Source organism: Pelobates fuscus, chromosome 4, assembly GCF_036172605.1.
Source record: "Pelobates fuscus isolate aPelFus1 chromosome 4, aPelFus1.pri, whole genome shotgun sequence".
NCBI lineage: Eukaryota > Metazoa > Chordata > Amphibia > Anura > Pelobatidae > Pelobates > Pelobates fuscus.
Genome location: NC_086320.1, coordinates 133552339 through 133565843, shown reverse-complemented (window position 1 = coordinate 133565843; position 13505 = coordinate 133552339). Strand labels below are relative to the sequence as shown.

The 13505-nt window shown below is 36.3% G+C and overlaps 1 protein-coding gene across 1 annotated transcript in view; it reads left to right on the top strand.

Moving 5' to 3' along the window:
- The window catches only part of RTTN (rotatin), a 189757-nt gene that overhangs the window by 31572 nt on the left and 144680 nt on the right, over positions 1 to 13505 (top strand). The window contains exons 10-13 of the mRNA XM_063451614.1: positions 2007 to 2188; positions 3915 to 4030; positions 5362 to 5532; positions 8967 to 9179. Of these exons, the coding sequence (XP_063307684.1) occupies positions 2007 to 2188; positions 3915 to 4030; positions 5362 to 5532; positions 8967 to 9179 (682 nt within the window). The remainder of the gene's footprint in view (positions 1 to 2006; positions 2189 to 3914; positions 4031 to 5361; positions 5533 to 8966; positions 9180 to 13505) is intronic.

The window sequence follows — 13505 nt, the reverse complement described above, 5'->3', positions numbered from 1 at the left end:
CTGGACACACATATATTTATATATATATATGGACATGAATATTCTACACGTGAGCTATAGCAAAGCTTTGTCTATTTCTAAATGATGCAATTGTTGCAATGAACTGTACAAGTGTTCTGGGGTGTCTACTTTCCAAAAATAGATAATTTTATGATGCTATATTGTTTCCTAACCATTGTTGCACTGAATGATAATGCAGTTTAAAACCACCTCTTTGAAACCGTGATACGCTTTTAATATACTACAACCTTTCATTGCCAACATACATTCATGTAAGGCATGTCCAAAATAAATGTCTGTACTGAGGTATTTTCATGTTATTTTCTCAGGGCATGTATTCTGGTCTCTTTTGTTAGCTGCACTTGTGAACAAGTGAACATTTTTTTTCCCTTGTTTCTATGTTTGTATTTTTTTTTACTAAACTTAATAATACATTTTTGAGAGATGAACACATAAAATCATGGGCATATGAACACAATACAATATGAGGGAAAGGGCAGCTTTCAGATACATTTTCCCTCCACCATGTAGCCAGACTGCATACATTTTGTGCAAGTTTACACACTACAAAACACCATACATAAACTAAATTCACAATGTGCTCTGGGTTTTATTCACTCACTTTATTTCACCTCCCTTCCTCACCACCACCCCACAACAATTTCCGGGGGTGGATGAATCCTCCCCACTAACTAAGCCCATGCTTACAAGAATGATATAGAAATAGATATAAGAAAAAAAATTATAATTAAAGTTTAAAAAAATCGAACACTTTGTTAGAAAACACTTGAACAAATCAAGAGAGTATTGTATTATGTATTTAAAGATGCGGCACCACGAAATGAACTACATGTAAACATATATTACATGGCACCGTAACCGGTGTTTCCAGTCTAACCCTTTGCCATCATTCTGTGGCCCACAGGATCACTTGCAGCACTGCCTTTGTGATGTATGTGTTGTCTTGTCCCTGTGGGCTACAGTATGTTAGATAACTAGGAGACCATTGAAGAGATGATTTATGCAATATATTGCATCCATTACCAATAAATTGGCTGTTACATCTGTTGCCTTACATTTTCAGAGGCATCATTCACGTGATCCAGAGGGGTTAGCAGTAACAGGACAAGACGAAATATTACCAAATTTAGATATGCAGTCTAGAGTGAGAAAATTACTCAAGTGAATATCCCTTTGGATGTATTTGTTAGGCACTCTGCCCCCTGCGGGATTAAATTAAACTGTTGGTTTTGTCAATGTATAGAGTTTTTTTTGTAGCTGCTTACATCCCATGTCTGTTTTTTCCTGCTGGTTCATATTTTTTATATAATTTTAAAGATATTAATCAATTTTATTTTGGTTAGTATGATTATGAATAAGAAGATTTATCGCTTTTATTTGTAATTATATGATATTTGGATATATGCTGCTCAGAACATACTATTCCAAGGAGGATTTACTACTGGCTCCGAGAATAGGATTTAGTGCATTGCTGGTGTATGGACTCTTAATCCAGTGAAGGGCTTGAGGCTTGCAATTGATTTTCCAATGCTATCTACATTACATTTTTACTTGTTTATTTAGTTTTACTTTGTCCATATTTTATGGCAGTTTAAATCCCCTCTCTCATATTTTCAGGTTTGTTTTTTGTTTTGTTTTTATGAATTTGTTGTAATACAATGTTATTTTTATATATTTTATTAACTACATAGATTGTTGGCGTTACCGTGATTTGTGTATACCCATGCTTAAAATGTTAGAAAATCTGTGCCAATTTAAAGTGTCTTTTTTTTCTTTCTTTCAATAATTAAAATACTGCTTAAAATTAAATTAAATTCTGAAAAGTTCTGGCAGTTATTAAGTTATTTTTTCCCCCCGCCTAAGCCCTATGTAAGGCCAGATAGTGAAACTCACGATTTAGGAATGCCAATTGAAGAAAAATTTAAATGTATTATACATTTTGCTCTTTGATGTTAATGGAACAAGTATTTGTGTTTCTTTTGAAGTGAAAACAGCATTCAAGCTCATGTAAACTCTAGAACAGCTCGCTGGTCGCCATTGGACATAGGACATCTGGATCTACCAGAAATGGAAAATGAGGATACTCTAGAGCTACAATTTCGGCAGCTCAGCCTTGCACAATTCTGTGTCATGCTTATGGAAAATACTGTGCAACTATTAAAATCAGGTAACTAAATATGATCGTTTGTCATTCTGTGCAACTGCAGCATTTATGTTGTTAAAATTAAAACTAGATATACTAGAATGGTTTAGATTTGATCCATATTAATATGCTCCAGTGTTAATTATGCACGTTCTTATGTAAAGTCATTTGACAAACAATGTTAAAGTTATAAATATAAGTTATGGTACGTGGAGTCTCCCACCCAGTCTTACACTTTCAGGGATTTGCACTCTGTGTCAGTGATGTCAGAGGCTCAGGGAGTGTAATGCTGTGTGCGGCACTATTCACTTGCTGCCTGCAAGCTCTGCGTGCATGCTTGGTCAGTGGTTTAAGAGATGGGTGCCCAAAGTGTCCTTCACAAAACCCTGGGGCTGTGAATGACTGTTAGCTTTTGGAGTATGGTTGCTATCAGCTTATTCAACATTTAAATTACAATATGAAACTGCAGTACACTGTACTGTTTATTTTATTGTATTTGTGTGATCTAATAAACATACACCTTTTTATGTTACAGTGGTGTGTATTTGGTTCTATTTGCATTTTAGCTTTGCAAGTAGGGGTGCTGACCTTCCTAGATTCGCACCCAATGCCTTAGACTCATTGTGTTCTCAGTATCAGAAGTTTATATGTCTGTGTGCCCCTATGTTCTAATCTATCAATATCACTGTCAGTTTCTGCCAAACTTTATTTACCAGCCTATGAAGGACGGTCAAGGAAGATAAATCCTCGACTTACGATCCTTGTTGTTGAGCCCTCTATTAATATATGATTAGAAAATAGTTTTGTAGTATTAAGCTTTATTCAAAGCATGTAAACCCTTGCTAGAGTATTGTTAAAGGAGCTTTGGGTATACAAATCTATACTAATGCTAGGATGTTAAATTAGCTAGTTAGTTTTTTTTTGTTTTTTTTTATCCAGGCGCTAGTCTTGTTGTGTTCGCTGTCCTCACCTAGTTGAAATCATCAATACTGATGATGTAAGCAAATTGCCAATCCAATCCTTCTCCATAGCGAAGCATTGAGTGGGCTAGTGCACATGTTCTCCATAGCGAAGCATTGAGTAGGCTAGTGCGCATGTTCTCCATAGCGAAGCATTGAGCGGGCTAGTGCACATGTGCAGCAATCTCAGTGCTGAAACTATCATAATCTATTCATAGAGTTGCACTGACTCAGTGAATATCTGTGGGGAGTTGAAGCAACTCCATGCAGAGAAATGCTGAACGTCTTTCCTGCAATCTTTGTAAGTCCCTCTATGGGGTGTTTGGCAGCATGGTAAATACTGCCTTTTCTCTGAAAAGGCATTGTTTACATTGCTGAGTCAGCAGGGTTAATCTCTTTACATTAAGCTGTACTGGTTGTGGTGCTTTGAGTGCCCACTGAAAGAATTTCAGAAGGATTTATTACATTGTCCCAAGTCAAACCTAAACTGGTTAAAACCAATATTATATCATATTCTAACAGTTTATAATGACACAAAAGCATTGCTCTACTACTCACATGTTCGTTAAATAGAGACTTAGAGGGTTATTCACTAAAGTGAGAATTTAAAGTGAATTTCAGATTTAAGGTTAATATAGCCAAACTGGAATAATTCTCTAACTCCGCTTGTGCTATGCTTCCAGTTCAACTAGTCTGGCCTTAAATTTTTAATTTACTTTGAATTCCCACAAATTCTGTTTTGTAAGGTTTTACATGTTGTAATATAATGTTAATGTTTATGGAATTCGCAGACAAGAGGAAGCTAATCATGCGCGTTATTGAATTACTTTGTGAAAATGTGCTGCTTCTTAGTGATGCTGTGTCAGAAAATGTCTGGGAAGATAAAAGTCTTCTGGGTCAAGAACTGGTAAGATAAGCAATTTGCAATATTCATTATTTAAATATTTTTGGGAGCAGGTATATAAAAAAAATTATCTTAAAAAGGACTTGTTTTTCTGCAGGGTCATACTCAAGGTTATACATCAGATTATACATTTACCCTATGCATTGTGTTTGCATAATAACAAGCAAATGTATAGAAGATATTTATTTAACAGCAAATCACCCTCTTCTTTCACCCTCTTCTTTCTTTCAAGAATGTCCTCCTTAATAAAATGGACAGCTGGGCTCTAGCTCCAAATGTATTGTGCAACTTCTGACGATGCATACATTGCTGTACAAATCACAGCAATCCTTTCTTAAGAATCTCAGCCTTCTAATTGTTAAAGAGGGTGTCCAGTTGAATTGCTACCAATGAGGAACATTTTTTTCCCCCCTTTCTCTACTTTCTCATTATTTCTACCTTCCATTGAACGGAAAAAGAGTAGTTGGTTCATTGGTGGAGCTGCTTTGAAAGTGCCTATTGCTGATCAGATTACATGGAATATGTATTCCTCACATAAGTTTTAGTTGTGTAAAAAAATAAATAAATTAATAATTAAGGAATAATGTAATTCATAGTGCTCTAATTAAGCCTGTTCTTAGGAAATATCAAATGTTAATGTTCTAATTTTAAATGCTAAATACATTTAAGAGCGCACTTTTTAAACAATGATTGTGACATTATTTTTACTTAATAATGATATAAATATATATATATATAATAGTTCTATTTCTGTTAAAGAAAAATGCTAGAAACGTTACATAAATACATTCACTTTTTCGCTTCGCTGTTTCACCACTATTTACATTTTTACATTTCCCAAACTGTATCTACTGAAGTGTATTTATATTCCATCCCAACCTAATTAGCTTAGGTTACTTACCATGAGCATTAGTTGGCCAACAATTAAATTGCTAAATTAGTTGCTGATTTCTCGATTCAAATTACCTCAATAAGAAGATGCACAGAAAGCACTTGTTTGTTCCCAGTGGTATAAAAAGCCTATCCAGCAGCACACGTTTCCATGGCAACTGCAGAAGGCAAACAAAGACAGTGTCAATGTCAATAACACCTTTATTTCTTAGGTCTTTTATTATATATATATTTTTTTTATTTTTATTATTTGGGTGGGGGAAAGGGGGTGGTAGCAATGGAAAACACAGCTGCAAAATAATAAAAACTTAGTTTTAAATGATTTTCTAGAGTGGATTGCTTCCGTTCAGCACATTTGCTTCTTGTATGATTTAAGCATATTCCAATAATATACGGTAATAACAAAATAAAATAAAAAATCCTGTTGTGCCTTCTTCTTTCAGAGATGTAAGCTCCGTTCCATCTTGGATACACTTGGGGAGGCTATATTGTATCATAAAAATAACAACAGTTCTGAGCAGCCTGACTCTTCTCTTGTGAACCACAGAATGGCATTTATCAGCATCTCTCTTTTTACAATGCGGCTGCTGCAAACAATTCTCCCTGTGGAAAAGGTAGGAGATGAAGAACAGCCCTTAGAAGCGGAAACATTTTAGGCTTGTTTCTCAACAGTGTTTTTGTTAATAATAATATCCCAGTGTGCCCAAAGCAACTTTCAACTGTGCATTATAGCTGAAGAAGCATTGTGGTCACTCAAGGACTCTGCCTGCATCTGGGAGTCAGATGTGTGGCACAAACGGAATTTGTTTCTAAATTATCTAGTTTGATTTGTTTGTGTGGGAGAAAACATTGTGTACCAGTTCTGCACACTGCAATGTGTTTGTGGTTTTGCCTTCTGCTCTTTGTACAGATGCTGAAAGTACTATTAGTACTATTATCTTAGTTTGCACTCACCACTATATTTTGTAAGCAGAAAAAAATATGCATCCTGCCTGCAGCTGTCCACATCATTTTCTGTTAAAAGCTCATTGTTAAAAAGATTATAATAAAATCTCTAGTGCACATACTATGAAAATCAAAAGTAGCCTCCCATCATGCAGTCTCCATTATGTGTTAAACGGTTTTACGATTTACTAGGGAAAATTAAATAGGGCAGAAAAAGTTTTTAAAAAGCCCTTATATAAACAGAATCTATTTGATGGATAGAAAAAAAAAATATTTCTTGGGCTTGCAAAACTATATTCACCAACAAGCAACTTGTGTAAAACATGCAAAAGAGCACTTAGTTAAGCTACAGAGACTTGCGTTAATTTTGTTTTGCACACTCCCATGTTCACGTCATTGAGGACTTTTCACTGAATTTGGTGATCGTAATCTGCTTCTGAAATCTTTCAAGCATTGGAGCACTTCTGACTTAAAGGAACACTATAGGATTGGGAACTCAAACTGGTATTCTTGACCCTATAGAGTTAAAACCACCATTTAGGTGACTTTTAACCCTTATAAAGTTTTAAAACCTACCTTGTTTCCAGGTCTCCACGGGTCTGCAGACGGGTCCACTTCTTTGGCTGACATCATCAGAATTGCTAATCTCAGCCAATCCAATGCTTTCCCACAGGCAGGGACAGGGCCAAACACCACCCTGGCCAATCAGCATCTCCTCTCCTCATTGAGATCCATTGAATCAATGCATCTCTATAAGGAAGGTTCAGTGTCTCCATGCAGAGCATGGATACGCTGAATGTAAGAGCTGCACACTGTGCAGCACTGCCCCAGGAAGCACCTTCAGTGTCCGTCTGAGGAGTGGCCACTGCTTTTACCGAAGCACTTTCCCATCAAGTAAACCCATAATGCTCTTAAAGGACCACCATATAGTGCCAGGAAAACAAACTCGTTTTCCTAGCACAATGTAGTCCTTAGGTCCCCCCCCCCACCCTCATGGCCCACCTCCCGCTGGGCTGAAGGGGTTAAAAACCCCTCAGCCACTTAACCTCCTGCGCACGCATTCAAACTCATTGCTTTCCTATGGATGTCAGCGTCTTCTCACTGTGATTTTCACAGTAAAAATCGCAGAAGCGGCCTCACTGACAGCCACTGGAGGCTGGATTAACCCTCAGTGCAAACATAGCTGTTTCTCTGAAACTGCTATGTTTTTAGCTAGAGGGACCTGGCACCCAGACCACTTCATTGAGCGCAAGTGGTCTGGGGGCCTATAGTGGTCCTTTAACCATTAAACCAAGGTAAATTACACATTTAAAATAAAGAAAAATTGATGTAATACATTGCAGAGCTCCTTAAAATGTACGGCCGGTATTATTTTGGTCAATGTAATTAGATCTTCTTATGTTTGAATAAACTTGAATCCAGTATTTGATTAGATTTTTACTTAATTTGAAGACACTTCCATTTGTAATCAGGACCAGTATAAACCAACTTTAACCCCTTAAGGACCAAACTTCTGAAATAAAAGGGAATCATGACATGTCACACGCCATGTGTCCTTCAGGGGTTAAGGGGTTAAACATTCAAGGGATTATATTTACCAAACAGTGAAACAATTATGTATTTATCAAACCTGTAATTCAACAACAACAAAAAATATGTGCAGACAACTTCTTACTAAGTAAATCCTGATTTTTACTGGCTAAAGTGGTGCATGACCATTGAGAATCAGTAATAAAAAAATGCTTGTTTTTTATCCCATGTGGAAAAAAACAGAAAACAATATAAACATTTAGACTGTTGTGACTTCTCATCCCACCTACAAAGTGATCTAGTACCATCGGCAATGTTATATAAATTCACAGATTCTGCTATACCGCTGTATATACCATAGGTTTAAACCACGTGATTTATGTTTTCGTAGGAGAAACAAGAGACATTATTTTGCCTACAGGATTATTCACTAAACTGTTAATTGTCAGGAATTCTCCAGGGATTTAGAACGTTTAGGTGACATCTGCCAAACTGTAAAAATTATTTCAAGTAGCTATATTGTCCTAAATTTTGCAATTCCTTAGTGAATCCCTGACAATTTAAAGCCTAATGAATAACACTGATAGAGTGCAAAAAGCAGATACACATCAAAAGAGGCAAACTGGTATGTAAAGATGCACACACAGAAAATCATTCAGTGCCATTTCTTGGTCTGTTTGTAAGGAACCAAAAGCAAGAACAGTATGTATCTTAGCTTTGTCCAACTACTATTGTACGCAGTGTTATACTGCCCTCTGGCTGTTCTTACAGTGCTCACAGGCAGCTGGTACTTCATGTTTGTACTTTAGTCCTCTGCTGGGGAATATAGAGCAACACGAACATCATATGAGCATTAAATAATAATTTAGCTTTTTGCAGTTAAGGTTCTGCACAGTGGTCCTTTAAGATTATTTTTAGTAGCTTCCATCTCGGAAATAATTAGCAGCATAATCAAATATCTAACAAATTATCACTCAATTAATTTAGTCATCCATTCCGTTTTAAATATCAGATCGTACGTCTGTTTCACAAATTGCAGGGGTTAACACATAATAGCCAGGTTTCCAAGAACCGATAAAATAAAATCCTCTTGTGAAAGGATTGTGCTTCACTCCAGTGAATTGAAAATAATGAGGACAGAATGGATTGGTTGATATTCAGCTCATATTCCTAGTCATTGAAAATACATGCTGTGCTAAGCACATTAAGTCACAAAAGTGACTCCCTTTAGTGAGTTTGATTTCTGAAGACATTACAGTACGGATAAGAATTATAATCAGCATAGGCGCTATTCAGTAGGAAGCCGAAAACCTTACTGAACAAGATTCTCCAAATTGGTCCTTTAGGGAACCAAACTGGGCACATTGATGGCAAGGTTTTATGTTGTTGTGTATCTCAATAAAATATTTAAATGTGATGTCTGGCAATTAAGCCCTGAAATATCTTTATAGTAGTAGGAGTAGCTGCTTTGCTCCTTAATCTGGTATTAGAATTGATACAGCTGCAAACCTTTTCCTGACTTTTGCATTGAACTACACCTTGTTTTCTATTTGTTTTCTTTTTATTTCTTAAGGCAAATGATGTTCTGCCAGTGAGCTTGATGAATGCCTTGTTTCTTATATCTCTCGACCTGCCGTTCCGCAGTGCATACCCCAGTGTTCATGAATCTGTTACAGCTTTTATGGAGCAACTGAATTCCGAGGAATATGGAGTCTATAAACAAGCTTCTGGGATGGTTTATTCAATTGAATGTACTACAAACTTTATGTCTTATTCCAGCAAAGAGGTTTGTTTTGTGAATAGTGATTTCACACCTGTACTATCTGTCTCTTTATTAATCTGTCTGCAGATAACTACTATTCGTTATTAGATATGGTAGTGCTGGGATTAAGATTGGTCTTATGCAATTCACTGCATCTAGGTGTTAAACATTTAGAATATGGTATTAATATTCTATTTGTGTGGTTTAAAAATGCCCTACACGTTAAGTAGGTTTTTCCATAAGATTATAACAATAAGTTCACATACATTCAAATTAATGGCACTCACTGTTACTTGCCCCGTGTACCATTTGCTATGAAAATTCAGGTGTTGCACTAAATATTACCAAATCTCTTTCTTTATAGTCCTGTTTAGGAGACTTTAGAAGAAAATGGGACCAGTTTGCTATGTCTTTCTTTCATCTTTCTTTCTTTTTATTATGATTATTTTTTAATTTGTTGTGCTTGATAAAAAAAAGTATGCACTTACGAGAAGTTATATAAGTATTTATTTAGTTAGTTTGAGTGTACTATAAGTGCCTTTCTGGCACTTATGACTTTATATCAGTTAAACTCACCTTAACCCAAGCTGCAATAGAGTCTCCTCACAGCAACTCTGATTCTCCTACGGTCAAGTCATTACTGATTTACATGTGTCCAATCAGATGCTTCTCATTTACAAGCATTGATGCCAAATGTTTTGGTTTTTTTTTTTCCCGTTAAAGGAACTTTCTTTGAACTCTAGTTCAAAGAGAGTGAAGCCGGAAGCCTGCTGGATGGTGTTAGTATGGGGATATATAAAAGTGTAATTTTGTCTCAAAATTTTTTCTGTTCTAAAATAAGCATGCAGGGACGTGCAGTTAACAAACATATATGGGAAAACCAGGACTTACGCTGCTCTTGAATAACAGAAGTCATTTAGCGCTAAATCTGCTGAGCTCCGATTATAATAACAATGGAGAACAATGTCTATTGTTAGAAGTAAACATTAAAACTTTGAAAAAAAAAAGGTTACATTTTCTCAAAAAAAATTATAAAATTCAGTATACATAATTTAAAACCCAAAAAACTCATTAGATTTCATGTAAATGTAATAAACTTTTAACCCCTTAAGGACCAAACTTCTGGAATAAAAGGGAATCATGACATGTCACACATGTCATGTGTCCTTAAGGGGTTAAACAATGAGAAGTGAAAATGTAATGACCATTTTCCCTTAAAAGAGCATGCTGGACACCATAACAACTTCATCGAAATTAAGTTATGATGATGCCAGGGGGTCCTTGGCACATCTTACCTTTAGGGCTCAATTTCTGCTCTGCAGTGCTGTTTCTCTCTGTCTCAATCCAAATCCGATTTCATAAATTCTTCTAATGGAAGTCTCCGCCTCCTGCCACACTTGCATCTCTAATTGGCTCAGATCAGTCAGCGGACGCTCTAAGCCAGTCAGTAGCACTCCATTCATAAAATTGGCTTGAGATAGGTATGTACCTTTTTAAAGCAGTTTTTATGAATTGGTAGCTGTTGATTGGCTTAGAGTGTCAGCTAAGTGCGTTAAGCCGATCAGTGCCAAGACTTCCTTTAAAAGAATTTCTGAAAGCTGATTTGGACGGGGAAGGAGAGAAAAGGCACTGCTGATCAGACTTTTGGGTTAAACCATTTGTGACAGTGTAAACACCAAAGATAAGGAAGCATCACAACAATTAATTCAGTTGTTATGGTGCCCAGAGTGTTCCGTTAAGGAATGATAAATTCAATTTTCTACAAGAAAATTCCACAGGGAAAGTGTCAGGACCCCTGTTTGAGATGCATCGCTTGGGATATTCAACAAGAAGGTTATTTGCAAACATGAATGTTCATAAATATAAAAAAAAAAATCAAATCTTGTAATGTCCCTTAGTCAAAGTCTAGATCTAAACCCCCATTGAGATATTTTAAAATAGTCTGAAGTTAACACTTTGTACAAGTGTATAATTTATTGGTTAAAGAGAAACTGTAGTGTTAGTAAAACAAAGTTGAAAATATTACTGGGCACTATACCAAATACCAATTTACGTTTAAGGAATAGAATTTTGGTACCATTGCAATAGCTATTAAAGTGTAAGTTCACCTGCCTTTTAAATATGTTAGTCCCTGGCCTTTTCTTATAGTTAGGATAGCCTTATGCCTATCCCACGCATGCTTAAACTCCTTAACTGTGTTAACCTCTACCACTTCAGCTGGAAGGCTATTCCATGCATCCACTATCCTCTCAGTAAAGTAATACTTCCTGATATTATTTTTAAACCTTTGCCCCTCTAATTTAAGACTATGTCCTCTTGTTGTGGTAGTTTTTCTTCTTTGAAATATGGTCTCCTCCTTTACTGTGTTGATTCCCTTTATGTATTTAAATGTTTCTATCATATCCCCCCTGTCTCATCTTTCCTCCAAGCTATACATTTTAAGATCCTTTAACTTTTCCTGGTAAGTTTTATCCTGCAATCCATGAACCAGTTTAGTAGCCCTTCTCTGAACTCTCTCTAAAGTATCAATATCCTTCTGTAGATACGGGTCTCCAGTACTGCGTACAATACTCCGAGTGAGGTCTCACCAGTGTTCTGTACAATGGCATGAGCACTTCCCTCTTGCTACTGCTAATACCTCTCCCTATACAACCAAGCATTCTGCTAGCATTTCCTGCTGCTCAATTACATTGTCTGCCTACCTTTAAGTCATCAGAAATAATCAACCCTAATTCCCTTTCCTCAGATGTTGAGGTAAGGACTCTATCAAATATTCTGTACTCTGCCCTTGGGTTTTTACGTCCAAGATGCATTATTTTGCACTTTTCCACATTAATTGTCAGTTGCCACAACTCTGACCATTTTTCTAGTATACCTAAATCATTTGCCATTTAGCTTATCCCTCCTGGAACATCAACCCTGTTACATATCTTAGTATCATCAGCAAAAAGACATACCTTACCATCAAAACCTTCTGCAATATCACTAATAAAAATATTAAAGAGAATGGGTTCAAGTACAGATCCCTGAGGTACCCCACTGGTGACGAGCCCATGCTTTGAATATACTCCATTGACTACAACCCTCTGTTGCCTGTCACTCAGCCACTGCCTAACCCATTCAACAATACTGGAATCCAAACTTAAAGATTGCAGTTTATTGATAAGCCTTCTATGTGGAACAGTGCCAAAAGCCTTACTGAAATCTAGGTAAGCAATGTCTACTGCACCACCCTGATCTATAATTTTAGTTACCCAATCAAAAGAATCAATAAGGTTAGTTTGGCATGATCTCCCTGAAGTAAACCCATGTTGTCTCCGATCTTGAAATCCATGTGATTTTAGATGTTCAACAATCCTATCCTATAAAATGGTTTCCATTACTATCCCCACTACTGAAGTAAGGCTTACTGGCCTATAGTTTCCCGACTCCTCCCTACTACCTTTCTTGTGAACATTTGCAAACTTCCAATCCTCTGGGACTACTCCTGTTAACTATGATTGGTTAAATAAATCTGTTAATGGTTTTGTTAGTACACCACTAAGCCCTTTTAATAACTTTGGGTGTATTCCATCCGGTCCCATTGACTTATTTGTCTTTACTTTTGACAGTTGAAATAGTACCTCTTCCTCTGTAAACTCACATGTAACAAATGATTAATTTGTTCTTTTTCCTAACTGAGGCCCCTTTCCTTCATTTTCATCTATAAATACTGAACAAAAATATTAATTGAGGCAATCAGCTAGACCTTCTGTCTTCCTCACACTTTTTTTTTTTCATAATTACTAAATGCTAACTTTTTGTTTTGTACTATTTTGGCCACATTTGCGGAGTACCACAGTGGTTTCTTGACTTTTTTGCTTTTACTGACAAGCCTAATGCAATTTTCTGTTGCCTTCAGCAGTGCAACTTTTAAATAATCCAATTTCTCTTGGACTCCATTTAAATTGCTCCAGTCTGATAATGACTCCTTTACACATATTCTAATTTTAGAAAAGTTTGTTTTTCTAAAGTCTAAAACCTTTTTGTTTTTGTGTGGTGTGACTCAGTCACTGTTCTTATATTAAACCACACTGACTGATGATCGCTGGATCCTAAACTTTCACCTACAGTAATATCTGATACCAAATCTCCATTTGTTAACACTAAATCTAGTATGGCCCCTTTACGAGTTGGATCCTGAACGACTTGTTTTAGAGACAATCCCAGTAGGGAGTTTAGAATATGTGTGATCCTGGCACAAGCAGCTATTTTGGTTTTCCAATTCACATCAGGAAGATTAAAGTCACCCACAACGATAACTTCCGCCTTTATTGTCATTGTAGCTATTTCCTCAACTAGTAGATTATA